This window comes from Larimichthys crocea, chromosome XI, assembly GCF_000972845.2.
Source record: "Larimichthys crocea isolate SSNF chromosome XI, L_crocea_2.0, whole genome shotgun sequence".
Classification (NCBI taxonomy): Eukaryota; Metazoa; Chordata; class Actinopteri; family Sciaenidae; genus Larimichthys; species Larimichthys crocea.
In genome coordinates this window covers 5,727,025-5,751,798 of record NC_040021.1, presented here as the reverse complement: position 1 = coordinate 5,751,798, position 24,774 = coordinate 5,727,025, and the positions used below count along the sequence as shown (strand labels likewise).

The following is a 24,774-nucleotide window of genomic DNA, read 5'->3' as shown; positions in this document are numbered from 1 at the left end:
TGAAGGAGGGAGACTCGCTGCAGAGTAGAAACTAATGCGCACTGATGGTTTGGTTGATATGCCGAATATAGCACATTCAATCCTCCTAAGTACGCCTTGCCTCAAATGAATAACAAAAGTCCACCTCGTTTAAACGGCATCTCCTCTTCTGTCTCCGCAGATTGAAGACATTGTCACTCACATCCAGGACGAGACTGAAGGTGTGCCCATCAGAACTGTCAAAAGTTTCATGACCAAAATCCCCAGTGTCGTCACAGGTAAGACTTTCAATCTGTACGTCGTTTGTCATTACCTTCCAAAATGACCCATATGAGCGTTTTTTCTGATCTGACATCCGCAGATGCAACATGACGTTACCAGAATGATCTGTTTCTCTGAAAAATGCAAACATAAGCTCTTTAAACCAGCATTGATTTAACAACTAACTCATCAAGTGGAGCAAGTTGATGCAAAACCAAAACAATGAGCTGAAAGAGGCTAAAATGCTCAGTAGTTCTCTGTGTGTTCAACAGACTTTTATAAGATCTGCTTTGCAGTTTTAAACCACATGACCAGTGTTGTTGTAGTTTTTCTGGTCAGGACAGTCACATCCCAAAAGTTATTTTTGCTTCTGGATATTGTCATTTATTTATTTTATCGGGTGACACTTTATTTTAAAGGTCCATAATGTCCAGGAGGTTTCCCAAATAGAACTAGTGACAGTGTTTATTTGATGCACACAGATCAGGTGGTCATGCAATTGTAAAAAATTCAACGTCAAGTTTACAATCCACACAGGATCGATGTCATTTTTCAGCTTTCGGTTTTAGGTCTTCCCAAAGAGCACAGATAATAACAGCAGTGAATGGTGATGACAGTAGTGTTGGAACAGCTAGAGCTCCAGCTGAGTCACACCCTTATGCCCAAAACACAATATGTGTTGTGGCTGTATTTCATTCTGGTTCTGTCGAGGCTGCTGCTCTGTTTGTTCTGCGGTGGATCACTGGAGAAAAGCTGAATAGCTGGAGGGAAAGTGGGAGGACAACATATGATTAAGTGTTTTGGAAAAGAGAGTGTGGAAACTGAATGAGTAATGCCGTCCTCCTACTGTCAATGTGCCCTTAAGCAAGGCAATCAACCTCCGACTGCTCCAGCAGAGCTGCGACCGTAGATGTCAATACGTGTGAAACTCAGTCAACGTTCGTAAATCAACACTTAAAATAGAAAAACATTATAAGCCAGGTGTACCTGACAGGTAGAAATTGAAATCCGCCTGCTGGCTGTAGTTGCCTGGATTGATCATCTAAATCACTTTAACAGACTGGAGCCACAGAGGGAGGCTTTGACACACCCCAAAACAAATGACGGAAACAAAGGAAGGCTATTAACACTCGTCTCTTATTTTCTCAGGGTTTGCACTTATGGAAACTGCATTACTCCCAGTATGCCATAAGCAGAGCGTATCAATAAACACAATTACTACAGCGGCGGATGGATGTGCAGAACAGAAGCTCAAATGTTTTGCAGCTGAGTGCCGAGGGCCAGGAAACTAATGAATGATGAAGGATTAAACACCAGCTCCCTCGGGACTCAGAGAAAACAGAGGGGAGGCACAAATGAGATGCTACTCTATTTCCACTATAAAGTCTGTTTGTATCATGCGAATCACATGAAATAATGTCCTTTCTATAAATATCCGTCAGTACCAGCTGAGATACATTCATCTATTATTTAGTACGCTTTTTGTATTTCTTTATTCTTCAACACAACTGCTTTACATGAAGCCAAATATGATATTTTTCTGTTGAAACTTCTGTTCATGTACTTTTGAATGCAGTTTTGATATTTATCGTATACCTTCTTGTTGTTTGTTTAAAGTTCCAACATTGTAGACTGGTCTAGGTGTTGTCTAAATACTGTCAAAGTATCAAAACACAGAGAAATGCACACAGTCCACATTCGGAAACTGTGTCTTTGGCACTTATGTAAAGTTGTGATGTCAAAACTTTACACTCAACACCCCTGACCCATGCTCAGTGATACAAAATGCAACAGAAAAAACAGTGTACTTACTAAAGCTCCGGAGAGAAGCATGAGAGAGGACACGCAAAACTATAAAGAGAAGGTTTTAGTACTTAAAACCACACATATAAAACCAGAAAACTGTAAACTATGGGACCTTTAATTGTATTCATCGTTTGTTATTCGCTTTGAAATTTGCTTTGAGTGATAAGTAATCAAAAAGTGTTTACGTGTATCTATTTAGAAGGGGAAAAACTTTCTTCTTTCTCACGTTTTTTCCATCTTCTTCAGTACTATAACAGTCATTTATCTGTCTGACCTGATTCAGGTACAGATATTGTACAGTGGCTGATGAAGAACCTGTCCATCGAGGATCCAGGTAAGTTGAAAAATGTGCTGAATATGACTTTTTTAAGCATGACAACAGAAATTGAGCAGGCTACACAACAGTAAAGAATCTTCATAGTTTAGATTAGAACAACTAAAAATATGCATTAATATCAAAACATGAGTTAATGTGGCTGTCAAAAGTATCCTGAACTGCACTGTAAGATAAAATACAAGGTACATTCATCCTATGTGTGTTAGGCACTGCAGGTCTGTGACTAGGAATTATATTTTTTGTCGTCTTGGAAACATAAATACTGCTATGTTTGGAAAAAGGTCTCTGCAGGTCACATTACCACTAATTGTTGACTTTACCTGAATTGTTGTCAACAGAAAATCCAGTTTTCACAAAGACAATGCTGTGCAGAAACACGCAGAATGAGCAGGGAAATAAGAAATGTATGGTTTTAGGAAAATATACTGACTTGTTTGTTTTTGCTATGGATTTGTTATTTGTTTGACCTGACCTGAGGCATGGTGGTGGGAGAGCAGCGGTTATTGTTGGTACAGTAGCCCACAGCCTGGTCAGTGAGTCAGTCATTGAGTCATCCGTTTCAAAACAGGGCTCAATCCTATAGATGAATTTGAAATCAGAAGATTTAGAACACTAAGCTTTGATCAGAAACTTTAAATACAGCTAATGTGTGAGCTTTAATTTGATTGGGTTGATTCCAGCAGAGATAATAATGTAAAGTGCAGAGGAGCCCATAGTGATCTGTGCTCCTTGTTCTGTTTCTTTCACAGCTGAGGCCATGCACATCGGGAGTCTCATCGCAGCTCAGGGGTACTTCTTCCCCATCTCAGACCACGTCCTCTCCCTCAAAGACGACGGCACTTTCTATCGTTTTCAGGTGAGCAGGAGCATCGAGCGGTAACAAAAGGCTATATTTAGATAGTTCAAGATGCGCAGCCGGTCCTGTGAAAATGAGCTTTTAGGTACTTGATCTTAAAGGCTGGTGTCTGGTGTAAAAGTGGGGTCATGGTTCAGGTCAGGTTTAGGGTTACATAGAAAGCTAAAATAGATACTTGACACGTTGTTGAACCTCTTTTGTCACCTGACACCGAGCTGAATATCAGATGTTGCCAAGAGAGCACATTGATTTTGAAAACCATGTTATAATAACCATCACACGCACGGTATGAGGTCATAGCTGCAGGAGCTGAGAGTGGTGTTTTGTGGCAGCAGGTTGAGTTGAGTTTTTCTCTAACAGCACTAGCAGGTCAAAGTTTTTCCTTGTCCGGTGAAATATCTCATTCATCGTTTCCTGACAGCATGGCGGTGCCCTGACTTTTCTTCTAGCAGCACCATCATTATCAATTCTCCAAAACTTTGGTTTATGACCTGCAAAACTAAAAAATTCAACAATTCCCATCAGCCTCAACTGTTCTTTGTGTTCTGTTGAGCTCATCCAAGATGGTGAACACAGCAAACCTCTACATGCTGAATTTGAATTGAATTAGATTGCAAGAAAGATTCAAGAGAATCTTTTTGCGACTTTTAAAATTCTGTATTTTTGCACACACAGTGTATTAAAAAAGCTAAATAGTCTATTAATCATAAACTGATTATAATAATTCTCTCTGCTATCTCCAATAAATGCAAATTGCCCTTTTATAAGAGACCTAAGCTTGGACTAATCCTTTCTTCATCCTGCATTAGTCCAGCGGGGTTAATCTGATTGTGGGGGGGTAAGTTTCATAAAGACCTCAATCAGCTGCTGAAGATTACTTGTTCTGTTATGAAATTACAGCACACCAATCTTGATCCTGATGACAAAAGGGTCCTGTCCGCTGTCTACAGCTTTCAGTACTGTGTTGGGATCCAGTGACCCTATTAAAAATGAATGCTGATCTGTTAAAATATTCATCAAGCGAGCAAGCGAGGGAAGCAGGTCTTGGTTGGGGCTGAGTAGGCGGCTACAGAGAGCGACAGAGTGTAGTAGAGGAGTGCACTCATCACGAGACAAAAAGGAAAGCAGAGCTTGCTGACATTTTGCTCCTCCTTCACTGTTCACAGATAAGACAGTGGCATTAAAGTCACAGATTAATTATGCCAGACTCTTTTATCCTGAATTTCCTAATTAAAAATAGGAAACGATGTCCTGAGCACTCAGAACGGCAAGGCGGCACCTGGCGAGATTACAATGATCTCTGCGTAGCATCTTCTTCTTTCCTATTCACCGGGTCTTGTTGGAGGGCCGAGTCCTCACCGGAGCCGTAGGAGCAGTTTAATTAAACCAGGCGGCAGTGCACATTACCGTGCTTTGACCTTGCATCTCCTCCTTCAAAGTGAAGTGGAAGAGAAGACAAGAAGAGGGAGGAGGAGGAGGAGGCGGCGGAGGAGGAGGAGAGCTGTTTTACATAACAGAAAAGCTTCATAAAGATAATCACTATTCATTAGCATTTCATTTTCTGGGCAAATTAAGTGCAAGACAAAGAGAAACACAGAGAAGCAAATTCAAAACAATTAACGCCATGTAGAATCTCCCCTCGCCGAGGCAACCAAACATGCTTTTTAAAACTTTGATTCAAAACCCTGCGAGCTATGTCAAATAACAATCCTATCAGCATCTGTTCTTTCCCCGCCGGCTTTATTGTTCTGCTTTGCCATTGTTTGTTTTGCAGCTTTCATCGCTTCTCGTTTTATTGTGTTGCTGCAGTCAGTACTCCCACGCCTGTTCGGCACCCCAGGATGCCTCTTACTGGTGGAAAAGTTTTAAGAGTCAGCTGTTCTGAATCTGTTGAATTCTGATGAAGTATTTTGATTGCTCACACAGTGGTGAACGGCAATCACGTGCACTGCTGTGTCTCACAGGCACAACTGTTTCATAAAGGTCGTCGTCATCACTCCAAGTTTTGTCTTTGAAATACTAATCCATTTCATAATCAACATCTTTGGCTCTCCCTTTTTTTATTTTGTTTTCCCACCAGGCACCGTATTTCTGGCCATCCAACTGTTGGGAGCCTGAGAACACAGACTACGGTAAGAGCCTTTAAAGATAGTTTGACATGTGATAAATCCTCCTTATAGTATGTCCTCATCTGTGTTTTTAAAAATTGTTCAAGCTCATTATTCCCACTCCTATTAACATATCTTAGAACAGTGTTTAAATTGATATCCATAGTTCCATTGCAGGGCACAAAAACAACAGTTGTTTCACAGATTCTCAGATTTCTAATATTCACTTTCTCTATCTATTTCTATTAAACGTTCCTTGGTGCAGGGTGTCGGGTGTTTTTGGTGCATTTCCAAAATCATTAGAATACACAGCTGTAAGAGTTACCACTATTCAGACCTAATCTAGGGATCAATCTGGATCCCACAACAGCTCCCTGAGTAACTCTGCTCCAACAGTGTTGATGGTTTATACAGAAATAACTTTACAGCGTAGATAATTGCACAGGTTTAAAAATGACTTGTAGGTGAAGCTATGAAACGGGGCAAATCAGTTCAATGTTTCACAATAGGGCCACGTAAATATGATGGTTTGCAAATTAAACATATTGACCTTTAACCGTATAAACATATGGATGCCATATCGGACATGTTTACTTGCTCAAGCCCTCAAAAGTGGGCACATTTTTTAAAATAAGATCATAACAAAAATAAGTAGTTGATCTTGTTAAGGAGCTGCTAAAATGATTTAATTCAATTGATGTCCATCAAGATATTTCCACATTGGACTGAATCAGTTCTTAAATGGATATTGCTAAAAGTTGGTATCAAAAGTGGGGGTTGATTTCAGGAAAATCTTATGACTTATACCTTTTTGAATACATGAATGTACATATTTAGCATGAAAGTAATCAACTTAAAGGATTTAGTGACATCTAGCCGTGCACTTGCAGACTGCAAACCCCTCGTCTCACCTTATCCCTCCTAGTGTGAAGGAGAAACTGTAAGTAGAGCCCCCTAAATCTTCGACACACCTGATCTGGCAGCGTAAACACACTACTGGGTTATACCTGAATGTAAATCCAAATACATTCCACTGTTGAAGAGGGGACCAGTTGAGGATTAGTCAATCAACAGTCCACTTCCTGGCCTTCATCTTGTCACAGAGGCAGCCATGAGTTTAGGGCTTAGTGCCTCTTCACACTCCACCTCCCAATCCTAAAGCTACAGATAGGTGGACAGGCGTCCACTGAAACTGATTACACTCTCGTACCGTGGGAGGTGAGGAGAGGTGAGGTGAGGCAGGTCTATAGGGGATGAGAGAGATGCATGGATGAATGGGGGGAGCAGAATGTGTATACTGATAAATCCCAGTCTTCGATCGTCTCTCCTGCTCTTTCTCTCAGCTATCTACCTGTGCAAGCGCACCATGCAGAACAAGACCAGGCTGGAGCTGGCAGATTATGAGGCGGTGAGTGCTGCGGACTCTTCCTCTAAACTATTACTTCTTAGTATTGATCTGTGCGTCAAGCTTGCGGCAACTTCTTAAAGGTCAGATTTGTGTGCGTCTGTGATAATGTGAGTTCTTAAATGACTTCTCAGAACAGAGCCAAACTTTAAACCTGCCAACGATATCTTACGATTTAGAATTAGATTTGTTTTAATGTCACGTTTATCCCTTGGATCTTTGATCATGACATGTCTCCGTATCTCTATCTTCTCAGGAGAACCTAGCCAGGCTGCAGAGAGCCTTTGCCAGGAAGTGGGAGTTTATCTACATGCAGGCTGAGGCCCAGGTCAAGTAAGTGTGCTCTGTTACCGTGGCAACACATGAAAGTACAATGCACGTAGTGCTGTCATTCACACCTAAGGTAAAAGATAAACAAGGCAGTATAATCTCAATGTGACCCTCCCCAATATCACGAGCAGCGAGCGTTCGCTCCATTAACCCTCCTGTAATGGAATTTCTTACAACATTACCTATCCAGTGTTATCGTCGCACCGTGGGCCCCACCGCTTTTGTTTCTGAGCTAGATGACATGATTTGTTATTTGTTTTCAGACCAGCGATGAAAGATGACGTGCTTTTGCAGCATTTGGAAAATTGAGACAGAAAAGGGCGGAAAAACGAAGACGGATGGCTGTCTTTAAACACAGCCCTCTCAGATTTATTTATAGACATACACCGAATCCAGAGGCTAACATATGAAAGTGAGAACGATTACATGGTCCCGACGTCTTTCAAGACAGACACAAGATATTAGCAGCACCATCCTCAGTGATTTATAAATATAAACTATGTTCTTTTGCCTAGAGAACATGATTCGATGTTGCTTTATTAAATTTTTGAATGACACTGTCAGAGATTTAACTATATATCGAGGTGTTTCTGATGTTTTGCCAACTCCAATAACGCCAATCAATATTAGAAGTCCAAAACAACACCTCTACAACCTCAATCATTAACAGATGAATTGTAATTTTTATCTCAGAAAGTTTGGTAATTCTTTATTTGGATATCCAAATGGCCATTATATACTTAAAGGTACAATACTGTATGTATCAGAGCTTGTTGTATTGGATGACATTAGATTGTAGAGGCATACCAGAGAGTATCCAGATAATTGTAGCCATGTTGTGTTCATAAATGTAATAAATATTACTCTATCAAAACTAAAATAACTTTAAAATGGCTTTATAATATAATATAATATTGGATTATTATGCTTTTATGCGTAAAAAACAGTTTGCAGCTGGTCATGGTGGTGCTTATTTATTTTGGGTAGTTTATTTCAAAGATCTCATGTTTATGTAAAATCTTGATCTGACAAGTAACCGGTATCTGTCAAAAAAAGTTAATGTACATAAAGGACAAGCAGATTAATTATTTAAAGTTAAAAAAAGGTAAAAAATTGCAGCTTGTGATACATTTCTAAATAAAGACACTAGTGGAAGTTTGCAGCACTGATCAATCAGCGTTGCACATAAAAATGAAATCCTTACAGGAGATTTGTCCGCAGAGTAAAAAAAACCACAGTGTCACACGGTGGACAGACAGATAACAGGGACCATGCCAAAACCTGTGAGCACATCAGTATTGTTAAAAATAAAACGGATGGACATACAGACACAATAATCTTCATCACGCCTCCTTATCCTCCCCATCCTGATTTAGCTGCCACATCTTAATGCTGATGCCAGGAAAGCTGTGCGCTGTATTTCTCACACTGACTGATCTCATCTGCAGGATCGACAGGAAAAAGGATAAAACCGAGAGGAAGATCCTTGACAGCCAGGAGAGAGCCTTCTGGGACGTCCACAGACCTGTGGTAAGCCTCTCTGTCTGTGCATGCGAGATTGAAGCCGCCTACCTCATCTTCCATCTTCCATCCACATACTGTCTCTTTTCTATCTTCCCACTTCCTACCTCTCTTTGGCTTACTGTAAAATAATGTAGAAATACCTGAAATATAAATCTCAAAATCACCATTTTTATGTTGGGTTTTTTTCTCTCTCTCCAGCCTGGATGTGTCAACACGACAGAGATGGACATCAGGAAATGTAGACGCATGAAGAACCCTCATAGAGTTAAGAAGGTATGATGAGTGTGACGCTAACCCTTTAAAGGGTTTCCTAAATCCTTCCGCTTACTGGAAATACACACATAAAGAAATACTATAAATGTTGATTCATTCAAAAAAATATGGATTTGATTTTGTTCATGTTATGTAATCAACTGGCAAATAGCTTAATCACACCAACACTGCTCCTTTAATGAGATTTGCTTCCATGCATGCAATTATATTTTGAATTGCTCAATTTTTTATCCCTCTAATTTTACAACACCGTGCCACGGTGGCTTTCCGTGCCTTATCTACACCGCAGGAAATAATAAGTGCACATTCTGTCTCCCTATTACCTCTCCTGTTCGAACGGACCAGTCGGTGTACGGTTTGGCGGAGGAGGGAACACAGTCTCAGAGTCCCATACATACTCCCCTGCACCATTGCAGGAAAGGCACCAAGGAGGATGTGGAGAAAGAGGTAGGAGCATTATGCTGTGTAACTCCACCAGCATTTGATTTCATTGCAGCAGAAGCAGAGAAGATTGACAGCTTCTGCTACCGGGTCACATTTTTCTGCTGTAGTGCTTTCTGGAGATTTCCGCCACATAACAATGATAGCAGAGAGAAAGTCAAATTCTCTCTGCCAACCAACTGAAACATTGTTTGTTTATTACAGTAATACAGAGGCAGTTGTTTGCTGCAATCCATACACTGATATTTCATAAAACTGACACTGACTTCTGTCGTCTCCTCTTTCAGATCTTATTCCTGAACTCACAGCTAGACCGGCACCGTATGAAGATGTCCAAGGTTGCTGAAAGGTACAGGACGGTCTCTTGTACAACATGTCTTAACTTTATCCTTTCAATCTTACACATTCCATTAGCCTCTCTGACCTCTCATGATCATCTATGATCAGCCGAATGACTTCTCTTTTGCTGTATCTGTATTGCAGCGGTGGCAGATGGAGGTGATTTGGTTTTGACACCCCCATCTGAACCTGCTGTGGTGGTTTCAGTTTGCCGTTTAGAAGTGCAGCATACGAATAAAACCAGCTTCGTTTTGGTTTGGGGATGGATCGGGTTATAGGTTAAGTGTGTTGTGGTTTCTCGCAGGATTTCTCTGTTTCCCTCCCATCGGTTTTGCAATTTGCAATGGGGCTCCATGGACGAGGCACAGGCCATGTCACTCAGCATGAAATGAGAAAAATAAGGCCTGCCTTATCTGACCTTATGCTTTAAAATGGGGTCTAGAAACCAAGAATAGACCATTGAAATGCTCTATGGACACCGCAAACATCTCCATCTTACAGTCCTGCAAACTTTATCTGCCATAGCATTTGGTATTTTCAGCCTGTTGTCATTGAGAATCCACATTTTAAGGAAGACTATACAAATTGGTGTGTGTATCTTCAAACAGGAAAGACTGCAGCATGTTACTGCACTAGAACTGAGATTGTAAGTAAGTAAATAGACACAGTAAGCGTTAAGGTAGGCAGGGTGGTTTGAGGTAAAAAGTACTAATATCAGAAGATGCTGGTTGTAACCATGGCAAGCTTCACAGGTGTTATTTTTAATGTGAGCTGGTCGCATTAAGCTGTACACGTGTTCTTGTTCTTGTATTGCAGGAGAGACTCGAAGCATACGCGTGCATGTACATGTGTTTCTAGTCCTTATCCCTCCTCTCTCCTGTGTTTGCTTGACTGACAATTGTCTGCTCAGTCAGTCAGGACAGACATTAGTTCCCAGCGGAGCAGAAAACTGTGATTACTGCTGGCTGCTGCACTGCTCTGCCTCTCTGACCCTTTAACCCCCTGACTTCACAAACGCAGCTCGGTTAAATTGGTGCTCCACAGAGCGGACGGCTTGGCCGTATTTATCCAAACGCTACGAGAAACGACACGGCAGACAACATTAATCACGTTGGAACGATAACATTCAAAACAACTGGCATCATAAATGTATTAAACTGCTTCACATCAGGAATAATTTGTCGGTTATAATCACTTCTTTATTATTTGGGTCAGTGAGCATATGAAAGTACGGCGGGTTGGAGTGTTTCTCTGACAAATCGACAGCCTGTTAGTCTAAGATTGAGCTGCTGTTGAAACAAGATAATTGCTAAACAAAAAAAAGATAAATGTGTTGACTGAACCGTTGCAGGTAGAAAATCGCTTGCTGACATGTGGGTGTATGGTTTGTTGATGCCTGCTTTTAGTTTAGTGCCTGAGCTCGTCTCTGCAGTCTTAACAGTGTGTTTCATGAAACCCTTTTTCTTCTGTGCATATGGAAGTTTGACCAGACAAGAAATATTGATTAAACCAGCACAGAGTACATTCAACAAGCCGATAAACACACACTAGGAAGGCAGGCTCTCCCAGGATGACACTTTGCTTCCAGCTACATGTTACTCTTCTTTGGCCTGGAGGTTTCATGCTGAGGATGCAACCTACCTCTTTTGGGGCTCAAAACATATATTTTACTCATAACTCTGTTTGTTTCTAACTGTTTGGGTATATTTTCTTGTCAGTAGATATTCTTAAATCAAAAGTATTTCAGTAATTAAAGCGTAATTCTTCTTTTATTTTCTAAAACTTTGGTTGGAATGGATTATTTTCCTGCTGTCGCTCTCCAGGGTCCTGATTCTCTCCATGCTCTGTGTGTGGCTGTTACATACATACAGAGGACCTCTGTTCGGTCTAACAATTAGATGTCTTTGTCTGACATCCTCTATTTAATTGAGTTTAAGTCTTAGTATAGGATAGATTTTGGTTTTTGTTAGTCAAAATCTAAACTTTTTCTCTCAGAACAGATGTTCCTGCCAGCGAAGGGGTCTTTAGATTCTGAATTTACTTCAGAACAAACGGTCAAAGTGTCACTTTTGTCCAGCTATTCCCCTCAAACTCCTCTGTCTTCTGTCCCTCTGTATTTATCTGTATTTTAGTCTGATAAGCTACACCGAGCAGTACATGGAGTATGACCCGTTTGTGACCGCACCAGAACCGTCCAACCCGTGGACCAGCGATGATCCCTCCCTCTGGGATCTGGAGGCCAGGTACAAAACAGCATTTTTTACAGAACAGTGAACATTTTTCTCTTTATTTCATAGTTCAAGTCACATATAATCTGTTAAACAGTGTTTATAATATATAGGGATTGTGATAATCATGAACTTTTAATTGAATATTGACATATTCCTTTATATATTTTGTTATTGTTTATTTTTTGATTACCGATTGTTTGTATAATTATGTACAGACCACAATAAATTGAATGTAAAACTCAGTGAAAGAGCTGCCACACTGACAGAAAATAAGGTGAATCTTAACATTGTTGACAGGTTAGAAGTCTTTTCCAGTGTGCCCTCAGGCATTTTGTTGTAATCAAAAATATTACTAGACTCTGAAATTATGTTGAATTCTTGTGGAAAGACATTTGGCTTAACGTAAATGTCACTTTCAGACTGTTTATGTCACCTCGCTTTAATTTCTGGTCGAAGATATCCTCAGCTGCTTTTAGTTTTCTCCACACAGAGCTGTGTGAAGTCTGTTAAATGTCCTCGAGTGATGTTACTTGAATCAGCTGAAGACTACAAGTGTGAACAGAAATGGAAAATTCTTCCCCTTTGGTCTTTGCTTCTGACATTACGTCCATAGAGGCTGCTGAGCCCGGTCACTTTGCCCACTTGCCCAGCTTCAGTTCTGGCTAGACACCAGCTCTGCTCCCCATCAGCTTTATCTCGTGCCCCAAGGTACAGAGAGCTGATAGATGCACACTGAGAAGAAGCCTGATGTTGCTCACTGTAAGGGCAGGCTCACACGGGATGACAAAGTGCAAAGCTTTTAGGACCTCTTCATCCCAGTGGTGGTCTAAAACGCCTAAACATCTCCTCAATACTCTGAGCTCTCTGCACGGGCAGCCCGGCTAACAATCTGAGCTAACAGCAGCATAAGGCAAACTCTGTAGATTACAGAATTGATGCCCAGCAGCCAATAGTTTGTGGTGGGTGATCGTACCCGGAGCACAAAGTTAGTGCAAGAACAGACATATGGGGCTTAGAGTGGGAATGACGGAGACACCAGTCACCTTATAAATCGTTTCAAATTATTTTATGGTAGAAAAGTTACACAGTGTCACTTTAAAGGAAGCATCTCAAGGCTAGCCACAATATCTCTGACTGAACTGTCATTGGAGGAGTTGGATTGTGGGTAATGTAGGCGACAGGTTTTGAGACTTTACATATGGTTCTTCTCAATTTTGATTCTTTATGGGGCAGTCAGTGGTGTGGTGGGCTGGGCGGCCGCCCCGTGTGTGGAGGCTATAGTCCTTGCTGCAGCTGGCCCCGGTTCGAATCCCGCATCGGACGGCCATTTACTGCGTGTCACTCCCCCTCTGTCTGCTTCCTGTCTATCTTCAGCTGTACTATCAATAAAGGCATAAAAGGCCAAAAAAATAATCTTAAAGTTTCTTTTTTGGATTCTTTACGGCGGTCTTACTTCACGTCAGTTCTGTAAGATTATTTCAATTTTAATTCAAACTTTGCACAAATATATTTTGAATCATGACACAATAAAAACACGTCACTGTTGTAGAACTGGTCATCTAATAATGGTACTAAGTCGAGCACTGAATATTCATATGTAATTATTTTGAATAACCTTACTCAGTCGATCCAAATTAAATAACCCATCTCAGTTTATGTGTTGCAAATATTGGGCAATCTCAGAATTATCATCGATGGAAATATTATCTCAAGAGTTTTGAAGTTGATGAAGCGGTCACAATCTCCCAACAGGTTGCACTATGCTCTGCATTCCTGGCCTGCCTGAATTATGCAGGAATTAATTAGAGCAGACGTATAATCATTGTGCCTAATGTGGCTTAATAATTCAGATGAATTGATTAATTGCAGGAAAAGGAGAAAATATATTCCCCGCAGAGATTAAAATTGGATTTTTGGATGAACGTCGTCGTAATGCTCAGCTTTTCCAGACACATCAACTTCAACCATCTTCAATGGAATTTTAGGTTTTATTGTCTTATCCCTTCCTCTGTATTCATCTGTCAGCGCTCCTCACACGTTTCTCCACTAATTCCCTGTAATTTAATCTCTTCTAATGTGTTTAATCTTGACATCCCTGCACAAGCTTCAGGTGGGCGTTCATACCGCGCTCTGTCTCTTTCCCTCCTTCTCCCAGTAAGGAGCCCAGTCAGCAGCGGGTGAAGAAGTGGGGTTTCTCTCTGGAGGAAGCCCTGAAGGACCCGGCAGGACAGGAGCTCTTCCTCAAGTTCCTGGAGTCAGAGTTCAGCTCCGAAAACCTGAGGTGAGGATGCAAGATGCTTCAGAAATCATCAATTTTTATGTTACGGTGATATTTTTTTGCCAGTTCATGAAAGCTTTTACATTTGTTTTTCTTAATGTGCTGCGCTCCAGAGAGTGAGAAAAATCATGTGGCGCACTGCGACGGTCCATTTTACATCGAGTATGTGTTGTGAATAAATGGAAGAAAGTGGCAGCTTTAAAGGAAAGTTTCTTATGCATTAGAAAGATGCACTTCACTGACACATAATTTTGTGTAAATTTAAAGCTGCACTATTTTGTGACGTCGTGAGGAGAGTACAGAAGTTATTCAAGAGCTTTCAGTGCTCTGAAAATGGCAAGATAACAATCTATTTCTCTTGGGCATCCATTTTTTTGTTCCAACCTACAATTTCAGTCCACTTTCACACCATAAAAATGTAAGGAAACAAATCACAAGTGAGTGATTTTCCAATTCCCCAAAACACAAGGAACACAAAGAAAAGAGGCGGCACTCACAGAAGTCTAAATGCTCTGAACACCAGTCAGACCAAAGCTGCATGAGCACCGAGAACAGAATCAATATAATATTTGTCTCAGATTAATTGTGCTGGTATGAACAGAATCAATATAATATTTGTCTCAGATTAATTGTGCTGGTATGCATGGGGTGGTATGTAAAAATGCATAAAAACAGAAGTTGAAGTATTAGTTTGACTTGTTGGCAATACACACATCCACAATAAATAATCTGTATGTTGGAGTTGAGGTTGCTGCAATCAGACTAGCTCTCTCCAAAGTTCAATATTACTACTGCACCAACATACTGCACCTTCATGCACGTGTGTGTACTTTTCTACTTCATCATCAACACTAGACACTGATTTAGTGTCTGATTTAGACCATTTGTTTATCATCTTCTCATTTTACGGTTGAAAAGATAAGATAAACCCCTGAAACAAACACTCGCCCACGTTCACACACATCCACAGCCCACAGTGTCCGGAGACGACACACACAGCTGGCAAACAGCAGCATCAGCAGCAGCATGGACCGTCACCCATATCCTATAAATCAACAGTGGAGGAACACCTTGCGGTTTGTTAGCGACGACCTGGTCTGCGTGTCCTTTTGAGTTCACACATGTGTTGTGTCACAGCACAGATATTAAGTCCATCCTTCATTTAGACTTTATCATGTTTGGGTCTTTTATACTGTAGAGCAACATAAAGTGGGTGTGCACATCTAAAAAATCCAGAGAGAAGGTGAGAGCTGTTAGGAATCATCATCTGTGAGAGACAGCAGAGATAAGACAAACACATCCAGACGATATGAGACACAGAGCATACGCCTCTCACCTCTTGGCCAGCCCACCAGTCTCCTCACCCCCACTATCTCTCTTGTTCCTCTCTTCCGGATCTTTTAATTGCTTTTGCTTTTATGAGAGAGCTCTTGGAGAGAGCACTCCTGAAGGGGAGAGAGTGACAGTGAGTGAGAAATATATAGAGTGGATGGAGAGAAGCAGATCCCAGAGGTGTTTCTCTCAATATTGTTGAACCAGTCCACAGATCATTACAGATATAAACCAATTTTAGAGGCAGCCTTGCTCGTGGCTCTCTGCTGCCTCTGGTGTATGACACAGTTCATGATCTGCTTCCCTGCTTACCAGCTCTCTCATACTGGACATTTACTGCATCTGAAAAAATCATGATGAAGATTCTAAAATGAATAAATAAGACGTTTTCTTCACTGGATTCACGCTTTATGTCTTTAAAGAGATTCAGTTTTCAGACTCACTGTGATCCATGTTCATTTAAAATGTACTTTTTTTTAAATCCAGCTTTATCTGCGTACTTTTTATTCTTTAATCTGAGAGATTTTATAGATTCTGAATCCTCCTCATGCTGAGTTTTCTCTCAGCTGGAACTTTCAGGTTGCAGCATTGAAGATTTAAATCCATGTGTTGTGTTTACATTTTTTGAAGACTGTTGCATTGTATTTTATTCTAAACCCCATTACTAAAAATGTCCACTTAAACCACTCGTATCATATCATATACATAAATCTTGAAGTCACTGATAGTGAGAGAAAATCCTTTTTATTATTTGGGCAGTCATAAACAGACAGTTAAATTCTGTGCATCACGTTGTTCAGACACTCATTAGGTCCACTCCTTATCTGAGCTGAGTTTGATTTGCGTTGCAGGTTCTGGTTGGCAGTGCAGGACCTGAAGAGGATGCCCCAGCAGGATGTGTCACAGAGGGCGCAGGACATTTGGGCAGAGTTCCTGGCAGAGGGCGCACCCAGCTCCATCAACCTGGACTCCCACAGCTATGAACGCACGAGCCAGAACCTGAAAGACCCCGGACGATACAGCTACGAGGACGCGCAGGTGAGCAAACCCAAGACACGGGAAGAAAGGCAGAAGGAATAGCAATGCAGTAGTGTAGTCTCATTGGTAGATGTTTTTTATACATATTCCTCATTTTGAGTCTCATTGGTAGATGTTTTTTATACATATTCCTCATTTTGCTTCGGACGTACAGGGTTTGCAGTTTTAATGAAAACACAAAAAAAGTGACTAAAATGCCTTTAAAACCTCATTAACTCATTCACCCACACAAACAAATCAAATGTGTATAAATTAAATGCAAAACAGAGAGTGTAGTTACAATGCCATGCAGAGTCGATCCAAACCTCTTTATTCCCACCCGTCAGCTGAAAGGTTAATCTGTGTGGCTACACTGAAATTCACTAATATGCATAAACAATCCGCCTGCTGCCTTTTAACATAATAAACCTACTGTCTAAAGAGTGACCCTCTGCTCACCTATAGCCTGCTGATCAGACTGACAATTGCATGCTTTATAAGGTAATTGGCTTAGTTGTAGTGTAGAAGGTGTATTTACCATCATACTGTACTAGCCCCTTCACTTTCCTCACCTAATATCCATCCATCCTGTATTATCTATGCTCACTCATCCTCACAGAGGGCATATTCTAATATACAGTATCATTTATTAGCCAGTTAAAAGCTGATAATACTTTTAAACACTGCAGGCTACAGTGTGGAAAAGTTGAAAAAACTTCATGGTTGCACCCCCTGCAGTCTGACAAAAGTGCTTGTGCATACAAAAGAATAGCATAATCACCTGGTTATACAGGACACACACAAGGAGCGAGATGCTAAATCACACAAAGCAGGCAACGCTTCATCTGTGCTATTATGAAACTGCACTGTGCAATTTTTTCCGCGTTCAGCCGAACAGCAGGAACTCTCTATATATAACACACCGCATGCAAAAAATGCTGCACCTCTAAATCTCACTGATTGTTTAATCCACGTAAAGACCGACAATTTGTATTTTAATAGAGAGTTATGTGCAGAACTATTTCTTGACCGAGCTTCATGATAACCTAAGCTCATCAGCTGCTTTCTGTAGATATATAATTAACACGCAGGCATGAGAATTGTATCAAGTGTACATATCTTTCTGTAACTGTAACACTGGCAACCAGCATTACAACCACCTACGATGTTAGAGTGTGAACATAAAGATTTAAGAAAAGCTATATTGTTAACACAATATTACCAAAATATCAACATTTCATTCATAAATATCACGATTCTCATCGATGTCGGTGTATCCTGCATGCATGTCCATATAGGCGTACTTCCTCTGGGAGTATGCGGTAATAACAAAACTCCCCCCGCCTTCTCTCGCACTGCAGGGTCATTCATAATGGATATATCACCCTTTTAATTTCTCTCTCTTCAGGTGATCATTGTCAGTCGCTTGCCTCTTCAGAAACTCTATCCCCCCACACTGTTGTCTGCCCCATTTGTCTTTCTCACACGCTTCACCAATATCAACTAATGGGTTTATAGTGTGGAGTGATTTCTAGAGAATACGCCGCGCTGGGAGATAGATAAGGTCGGTGGAAAGAATCGTTGGGGGGAGGGTTGGGCGGTGTCTATCAAATTTCCTCTCGTGTTGCAGGCTTTAAAGGGAAGACTTTAAAACAAAAGGATTTCTCCTGTCAGTTAGTCAATGTGCGCCGATGATCTCTCTCCCTCGGTGACTGCCTTGTTTAGTTTACACGCTGAGTGTGCAAGTTTTGTACGTCATTAGCACGGAGCCATACATCACACATCCTCCATCTCGTTCACATTTACTGTAGATCCATGTGTCATCTCTCTCCACTCAGGATCACATCTACAAGCTGATGAAAAGTGACAGCTACACGCGCTTCCTGCGCTCCAACGTGTACCAAGACCTGCTGATGGCGAGGAAGAAAGTAAGCGGGTCTGAGTTTGTCGACATCTCGTCGTGGGTCAATTTCTGCACATGCTTTGTATAAAGTATAAAACTGTATGGTTGCACATAGCATGGACTGATTGTACTCACCAAGGTGGCTTTGTTAAAGGGACATAATGGGACATTATGAAGGGTATTTTCTCACTTATTGTACCTCTAGTTCAGTGGTTCTTAACGTTGTTGGAGGTGCCGAACCCCACCAGTTTCATATGCTCATTCACCGAACCCTTCTTTAGTAAAAAATAAAATATGATTTTTTTTACTGGTGCACAAAATGAACCGTGCATTAACATCACCTTGTTCAAATAACAAAACCAACACAGTGCATGAACTCACAACAACTTACCTCAGTGTGACTTCTGCTGTTGCCTTTGAGAGACCAGTTCAGATATGCGTGGCTTCACCTTGGCAAGTGCCAGTCTCATGTCATTTTCACAGCAAAGTCTGTTCCTTTTCTTAGTTTTTATGTCCAGCATCCTCAAACGATTGCTCACAAAGATATGTTGTAACAAATGGTATAAAAAATTCCAGGGCGGAGGCTCCACCGAACCCCTGAGACCTACTAACCGAACCCCTAGGGTTCCATCGAACCCAGGTTAAGAACCACTGCTCTAGTTGAATTTAGCCATGAAGCAGATATGCAGTGGAAGATGCTGCACAACATGAATTCAATTTGATGACCTCTAACTACTATCGAATGGAGAGCTTGTGAGATGCATGCAGATATGAGCTTTACACACTGAGATGTTGAACTGTTGCCTCCCCCCCTTTTTTTTGTATTTTTCTTCTGACTCTTCAGCCTGAAACAGAGCAGGGCCGACGCACCTCCCTGGAGAAGTTCACTCGCAGTGTGGTGAGTATAAATCACTATGCTGTACCATATCCCCAGCAGTCCCAGCAAAACTGGAGCAACGGAGGAGGAATTATTACAGCTACCGCACGAGAGATTATTAGACTTGATTCTTTATTAGTGTCGTGAAGGGTTTCTCCGACTCCCGCTCACTGTTCTAATAATGAAAGCTACAAGATCAGTTTGTACCGTACAAAAGTTTTAATGTGACCGTCGCTCGCGCTCAGTAATACAAACATTTTCACTGACGCCTCTGCGATAATTTTGCACTTCATTGCACTAATTGCTTGTCCGGCTTTGAAAAAAAAGAATAGCTTGCAGGGATATTACAGAGGAGATGCAGGATGAATCCATAAAGAGAGGGTTCACAGTGTAAAATCACACTAAATACAGAGGATTGGGACATCTCTGTGCTCTGTAATATTGGCTTCATTCATTCAGTCTATGCTGTGATTAATAAAACCTCTGCAGGTGACCTGCAACCTGCAAACCAAACAGCGCATCTCTTCATAGACACACTACATCAAAGGCCAAGAATCAATAAAGAAATGTTATACAAGTCTTACTGGGCATGCTTTTTCCTTTTTTTTGCAGACCACTCTTTCATTTCTTTCATTTTTCCTCCCACACTGGTCTTTCTAAACCCTCAAGAAAGCTTTTAACTTGATGCTGTTTGGACAGCCCTCACCCCCCTTTAACCCGCTCTCTGCTCCCTCACCAGGGCAAGTCACTGACGGGCAAACGTCTGACGGGCCTCATGCAGTCGTCCTGACCAGGCGTGGATCAAGAGTAGAAGGAACCATACCCAGAAGAGCTGCTTACCTCCGGGAGAGCAGGTGGAAAAAAAGACCCTGGGGTGTTTGGGTGTGGCCGTGGGAGGCGGGTGAGGGGCGGCATAAAACGAGCCCTATAGGCTGCTGGTCTGGACCGCCACCACGTTTTGAAAATCACCTCAGATCAGTTGAAGAGGACTGACATCATGCAATAAGTCACCAGACCTGACACCAGGACAGTGCTGTCACAGCGTAGAGGACAAACAATGCTACTCTTCTTTAGGAGGTTTCCACTCAGAAAGCCCTGCTGCACCACGCCAGGCTTTGTCCTTTCTCTCTTTGTTGTTTTTCTCTACTATCTCTACACTCATGTTAGCTGAAGAGGCTACCGCTTTACTTTCAGTGATGTAAAACATGGAATGCTTGAATGCCGAGACTTAGATTAATGCTGTAGCTATCTGTTTTATCTCACGTCATTCACTAGGATGATATAAGGGAACGAAGGGATGAGGTAAACATCTGTCTGACCTGATCAGTCTTCACATTGATGCCGGTCAGACTTCTTTTGATGGTGGAACAGGGTGGAGGTAGTACACCAACCATTTTTTTTTAGAGTAAATGAGCTTTTTGATCAATCCACGAAGGATGACACAAGATACACAACCTCTGTGTGTCCAACAGTGGTTTAGTGTGTTAGAACATGTGTTTACATTTGTCTGTTTTTATGCCTGTTACAGACTGACTGACAAACCTGTACAGTTCCTGCTCTGGTACGTCATTCCTGGAAACAAATGGAAATAATCTTTTCAAAATTTTCTGGGAGCACTGGGTGTTTATTATTATTATCATCATTAATATTATTGGCTGAAATGAGAGAGGTGCCATCAGCACAAACTGTCCAACAAAATGTGTCACAGCACTGGAAAAAAAATCTATTTATTTCTTAGATTATCTCGCATGGAAAAAAATAAAGAAAAATATTCATTTAATAGATTTCCACTGCCAGTCCTGTTGTCTATTTTTAGCAAGCGTTTCTCCGACCGCTCTGAACAGACAGACGTGTAATCTTGTTGTCATAAAAAGGTAAAGACAGGTTGCTCATTTAATAAGAAAGAAAGAAAACAGGTGTAATGATGATGACGGTGTTAGGATTTATTCTATTCTTCTGAACATTCCACTTCAGGCAGCCACGATGAGTTTTAGTGAGCTGAACATTCTTCACCTTCATGTAAAGAGGACCACGATAATAATAATAAAAAAAAGAGGAATGCACAATAAGGAGAGAGATCTTGCTTGTTATTTCACGTGTGTGTATTAATTCCTCCAGGAGCTGCAAAGAAATTCACCTTTACGTCACGTGTCAAGTTTCCAAAGCAGTCCTGGAGCCAAACAGCAGCTGTTGAACAGGTACATGCTCTGTGTGTTCACATGCTGCCCTCTAGTGCACTGGGAATGTAAGTGAGTAAATGTGTTGACTGAAATATTGAATAAAATCAGCACGACGGGCATACATAAATCACTGAATGAACTTTGACAGTTTAATTTATAATTTTATATTAAAATCATAAGCAATATCCCCAAAAAAGTAATTAATTTAAAACTAAAACCTCCAGTTATGAGACTATGAAAATCAATTTGAAACTCATTTAGCAGATCCAGCTGTGCAGTTTCTAATCCAATCACACGCACGGCTTTAAGTGGATGCAGCAGCAGCAGCATCACCACCTGCTGGAGTTTCAGTAAAAATACATTCAGTAAATATTAAATTTAAAAAAATATCTCCTCCATGAACGATTCCACGCGACACAGCCTCATGGTTCAGAAGTTTATTTCCAAAAAAATGCATTTCAACATTCTCACTAATCTGTTTAAAGAAGGACAGGACAATCTGTGAGATGCTGTCAGGAGTATATTTGAAACACAACATGCAGAGCATACACTACCAATACTGTCCTGCAGAAACCTTGTACCTTCAGTAACACAAGCTGCAGCCTGTGTGAATATTCTATCAATCGATTGATCATATCGATGGTCAGGTTAAAATTTTACTGCTTGTATTCACAGCATTGGGGTAATCAAGTAGATTCTTCATGTAATTATTTGGATTATTAAGTAATGACAAATATTGAACTCCTCTTCTGGCTTTTGAGCTATTAGATGCATCAAATTGTTTTTAAAAAACTTTTAAGAACTTGTTCGCAACCTCTGTTGCCGTACAGAGGGCTAAAATAGGTCCAGCTTTGTTTGATAAACATTTATCTAAAATATGTTGGATTCATATTTGGAGTCAGTGTTATTCCTTCATGAAGAAGTGAACATCAGTGGAACAAGGTTTATGAAGGACAAATGTAGAAAATTCACACAGAAATATTAATTTTTCACTTTTTTTTTTCTTTAACAAGGATAAAATCATTCAAGGACTCCACATGTCCTGTTTTACCTCAGCAAGAGAGACTGAAATACAATCACACGTGTCAGAATATAATTAATACTGTGAGCACAGGTCTTAATAATAACATCATCCTTCACGTGAGCTGACAAACTATGAAAGAAGTTTTCAAACATTTTGAGACCTTTATTTGTAGATTTATTGTTTAGAGCCTTGCACTGTTCGTGCTGTCAGGGTCTTATACTGAAAGTACGATGGTGAACTTGAAGAATTTACTGCAGAGATGTTTTTGAGATTTGTCTGCACTTTGGAAACTAAACACTGAACCAGGTAACTTTGCATGTTGGTGGCCCCAGATAGGAGCAAGACACAAATGTTTCCTTGCTGCTTAGAAGTTTTTAGTCATATTTTACCACACGTATGTTTACACACCTTGTGGCAACATTAATTTTATTTTGTGATTCAGGCACATAGAATCTGATTACTATTATATAAACACTGTGCCCTGACGGTGTAGCTGGTGAAGTGCTGTATTAGGGGAAGCTCTGTGGTGCCGGTTAGGCAGCTACAGCAGGACAGGAGAGAGGCTGGACTCCTTTAATCTCTGGAGACTTGTTGAACTGCACGTCCAGCGTCTTCGAAGCCTTGGTGATCTTCAGGTCCCTCATACAACCTTTGAAAGAAGTGCTGGTGGAGAGAGCTGCCTGATGAACTCCAGCTAAGACAGAGAAATAAACCAGTGAGTTGATATACGACATATATATATATACACCCTGTACATAGTACTGTTTGTGTGTTAGAAGGCGCTCGTACCAGGATATCCTCCGACATAGATGGGGTTGTTGGTGTCACATGTGTTGGAGCGTGCGTCGGGACTCTCTGCTTGGCTCCGCTTCCCGTCGACCACCAGCTCCACCTTGTGGCGTAACTTGTTAGCAGTGATGGAGTGCCACTGGCCGTCACAGAAGCCGTCTCCCTCTGGCATGTGCTCCGCTGTGATTCGTCCAGCTCCGTTGTCAACGTGGAAGAGCAGCTAGGTAGAGGGGAGGGAATATGGAAACATGTATTGTTGTCATATTGTGCCTAGGTACAGCATATACTAATGAAATCTGCACAATTAAATTTTCAAAGTAGATTAAAGGAACAGTTTGACATTTACTTTTTTTTTTTAAACTGTTGGACAGACTTTTAGCTTTGACCTTTTCGTCTAACATAAAGGTGCATTTCCCCAAATATTCCTGTAGTCATTGTTACGTACCTTGCCCTCGACGATTTCTAGTCCCAGTCCATCGCTGGCTTGGTTACTGACACCCAAAAGAACTCCATTGGTTTTGCTGGTTCTGAACTCTAATGCTATCGACACATCCAGACCCACTCTGTAAGAAGACACTAGAGAGAGAAAGAGGGATTATTATTCACTTTTATAACAAGAAAAGGCTTGTTTTTTAAAATAAGAACTGGGATAAGGGTTGCAGTACAGTAGCAGCAGCTACAGCATGCGAGTGGCTTGTCAGTGTCTCACCTGCTTTCAGGAAGCCGGTGCCTTCAAAATAGGTGCCCGTTTCAGTTGCAACAAAGCATCGCCCTACCATGTGACTGGAGGTGGGCGTGTCCATGTTCAAATTAAAGTCCTCAGTGATGGCCTCAAGGCGACCTGCACATAGGGAAGAGGTTAGAAACAAATCTACTCCGCCTACTTTGTAGTATTAACAAAACAACAAACAGAAGATCGTTCTAAACAGATTATGGATGGTTACAAGTGTGTGACATAGAGTATGACTTTGTTACCTGTAGTAGGTGATTTGGTGCTGACTGGACTGCCCACCATCTTCAAGTTACGGATACATCCATTGATGCTGTAGAGGATCTAGAAACAAAAGAAGAGAATGATTGGTTAAAAACTCATTAATAGTCTTTTAGTTTAGTTAATGTTGCTGTGCGTGTGTATTTGTATGTTTTTTACCGGTCCTATTCTCTTGCTGGTGTAGTTTGTTGGTAATCCACCAACATACACCACTCCCACCACATCTAACAGGTCAGCCTGGTAAGAAGAAGATAAATTATTAATACAACAAACTTTAAACTCGGTCAACAAATGCACGACTGAAAGATCTTTTTTTTTCTTTTTACTAATCTGCCACGTAAGCTCTTGCATGTGCAGTCATATAGAAGAAAAGTGGTCAGAGTAGAAAACACCTACCTTCTTTGGACTGATCATTTGTTTACTGTATCGCACGTCGACTGTGAGTAGACCTCTCTGCTTGAAGCGACTCACACGGATCTGAGAGGGAAAAGAA

General features: G+C 41.0%; 2 protein-coding genes across 12 annotated transcripts in view; one reads left to right on the top strand and one right to left on the bottom strand.

Annotated features, from left to right (window-relative positions):
• Positions 1–21,387, top strand: part of rgs6 (regulator of G protein signaling 6) — a 76,381-nt gene extending 54,994 nt beyond the window's left edge. For all 4 annotated transcript variants that reach the window (XM_019261663.2, XM_019261664.2, XM_027284171.1 and 1 more), the window contains exons 3-18: positions 161–257; positions 2,330–2,380; positions 3,133–3,239; positions 5,320–5,371; positions 6,691–6,755; positions 7,009–7,085; positions 8,531–8,612; positions 8,805–8,879; positions 9,225–9,326; positions 9,608–9,669; positions 11,792–11,902; positions 14,046–14,171; positions 16,352–16,538; positions 18,356–18,445; positions 19,265–19,318; positions 20,037–21,387. In XM_019261663.2, coding sequence (XP_019117208.2) covers positions 161–257; positions 2,330–2,380; positions 3,133–3,239; positions 5,320–5,371; positions 6,691–6,755; positions 7,009–7,085; positions 8,531–8,612; positions 8,805–8,879; positions 9,225–9,326; positions 9,608–9,669; positions 11,792–11,902; positions 14,046–14,171; positions 16,352–16,538; positions 18,356–18,445; positions 19,265–19,318; positions 20,037–20,087 — 1,389 coding nt within the window. In that variant the 3' untranslated portion in view covers positions 20,088–21,387. The remainder of the gene's footprint in view (positions 1–160; positions 258–2,329; positions 2,381–3,132; positions 3,240–5,319; positions 5,372–6,690; positions 6,756–7,008; positions 7,086–8,530; positions 8,613–8,804; positions 8,880–9,224; positions 9,327–9,607; positions 9,670–11,791; positions 11,903–14,045; positions 14,172–16,351; positions 16,539–18,355; positions 18,446–19,264; positions 19,319–20,036) is intronic.
• Positions 21,388–21,899: 512 nt separating this feature from the next.
• The window catches only part of lama2 (laminin, alpha 2), a 163,910-nt gene continuing 161,035 nt past the window's right edge, over positions 21,900–24,774 (bottom strand). For all 8 annotated transcript variants that reach the window (XM_019261645.2, XM_019261641.2, XM_019261643.2 and 5 more), the window contains 7 exons: positions 24,678–24,758; positions 24,441–24,518; positions 24,266–24,344; positions 24,000–24,131; positions 23,736–23,866; positions 23,291–23,510; positions 21,900–23,195 (listed from right to left, as the gene is read on the bottom strand). In XM_019261645.2, coding sequence (XP_019117190.2) covers positions 23,035–23,195; positions 23,291–23,510; positions 23,736–23,866; positions 24,000–24,131; positions 24,266–24,344; positions 24,441–24,518; positions 24,678–24,758 — 882 coding nt within the window. In that variant the 3' untranslated portion in view covers positions 21,900–23,034. The remainder of the gene's footprint in view (positions 23,196–23,290; positions 23,511–23,735; positions 23,867–23,999; positions 24,132–24,265; positions 24,345–24,440; positions 24,519–24,677; positions 24,759–24,774) is intronic.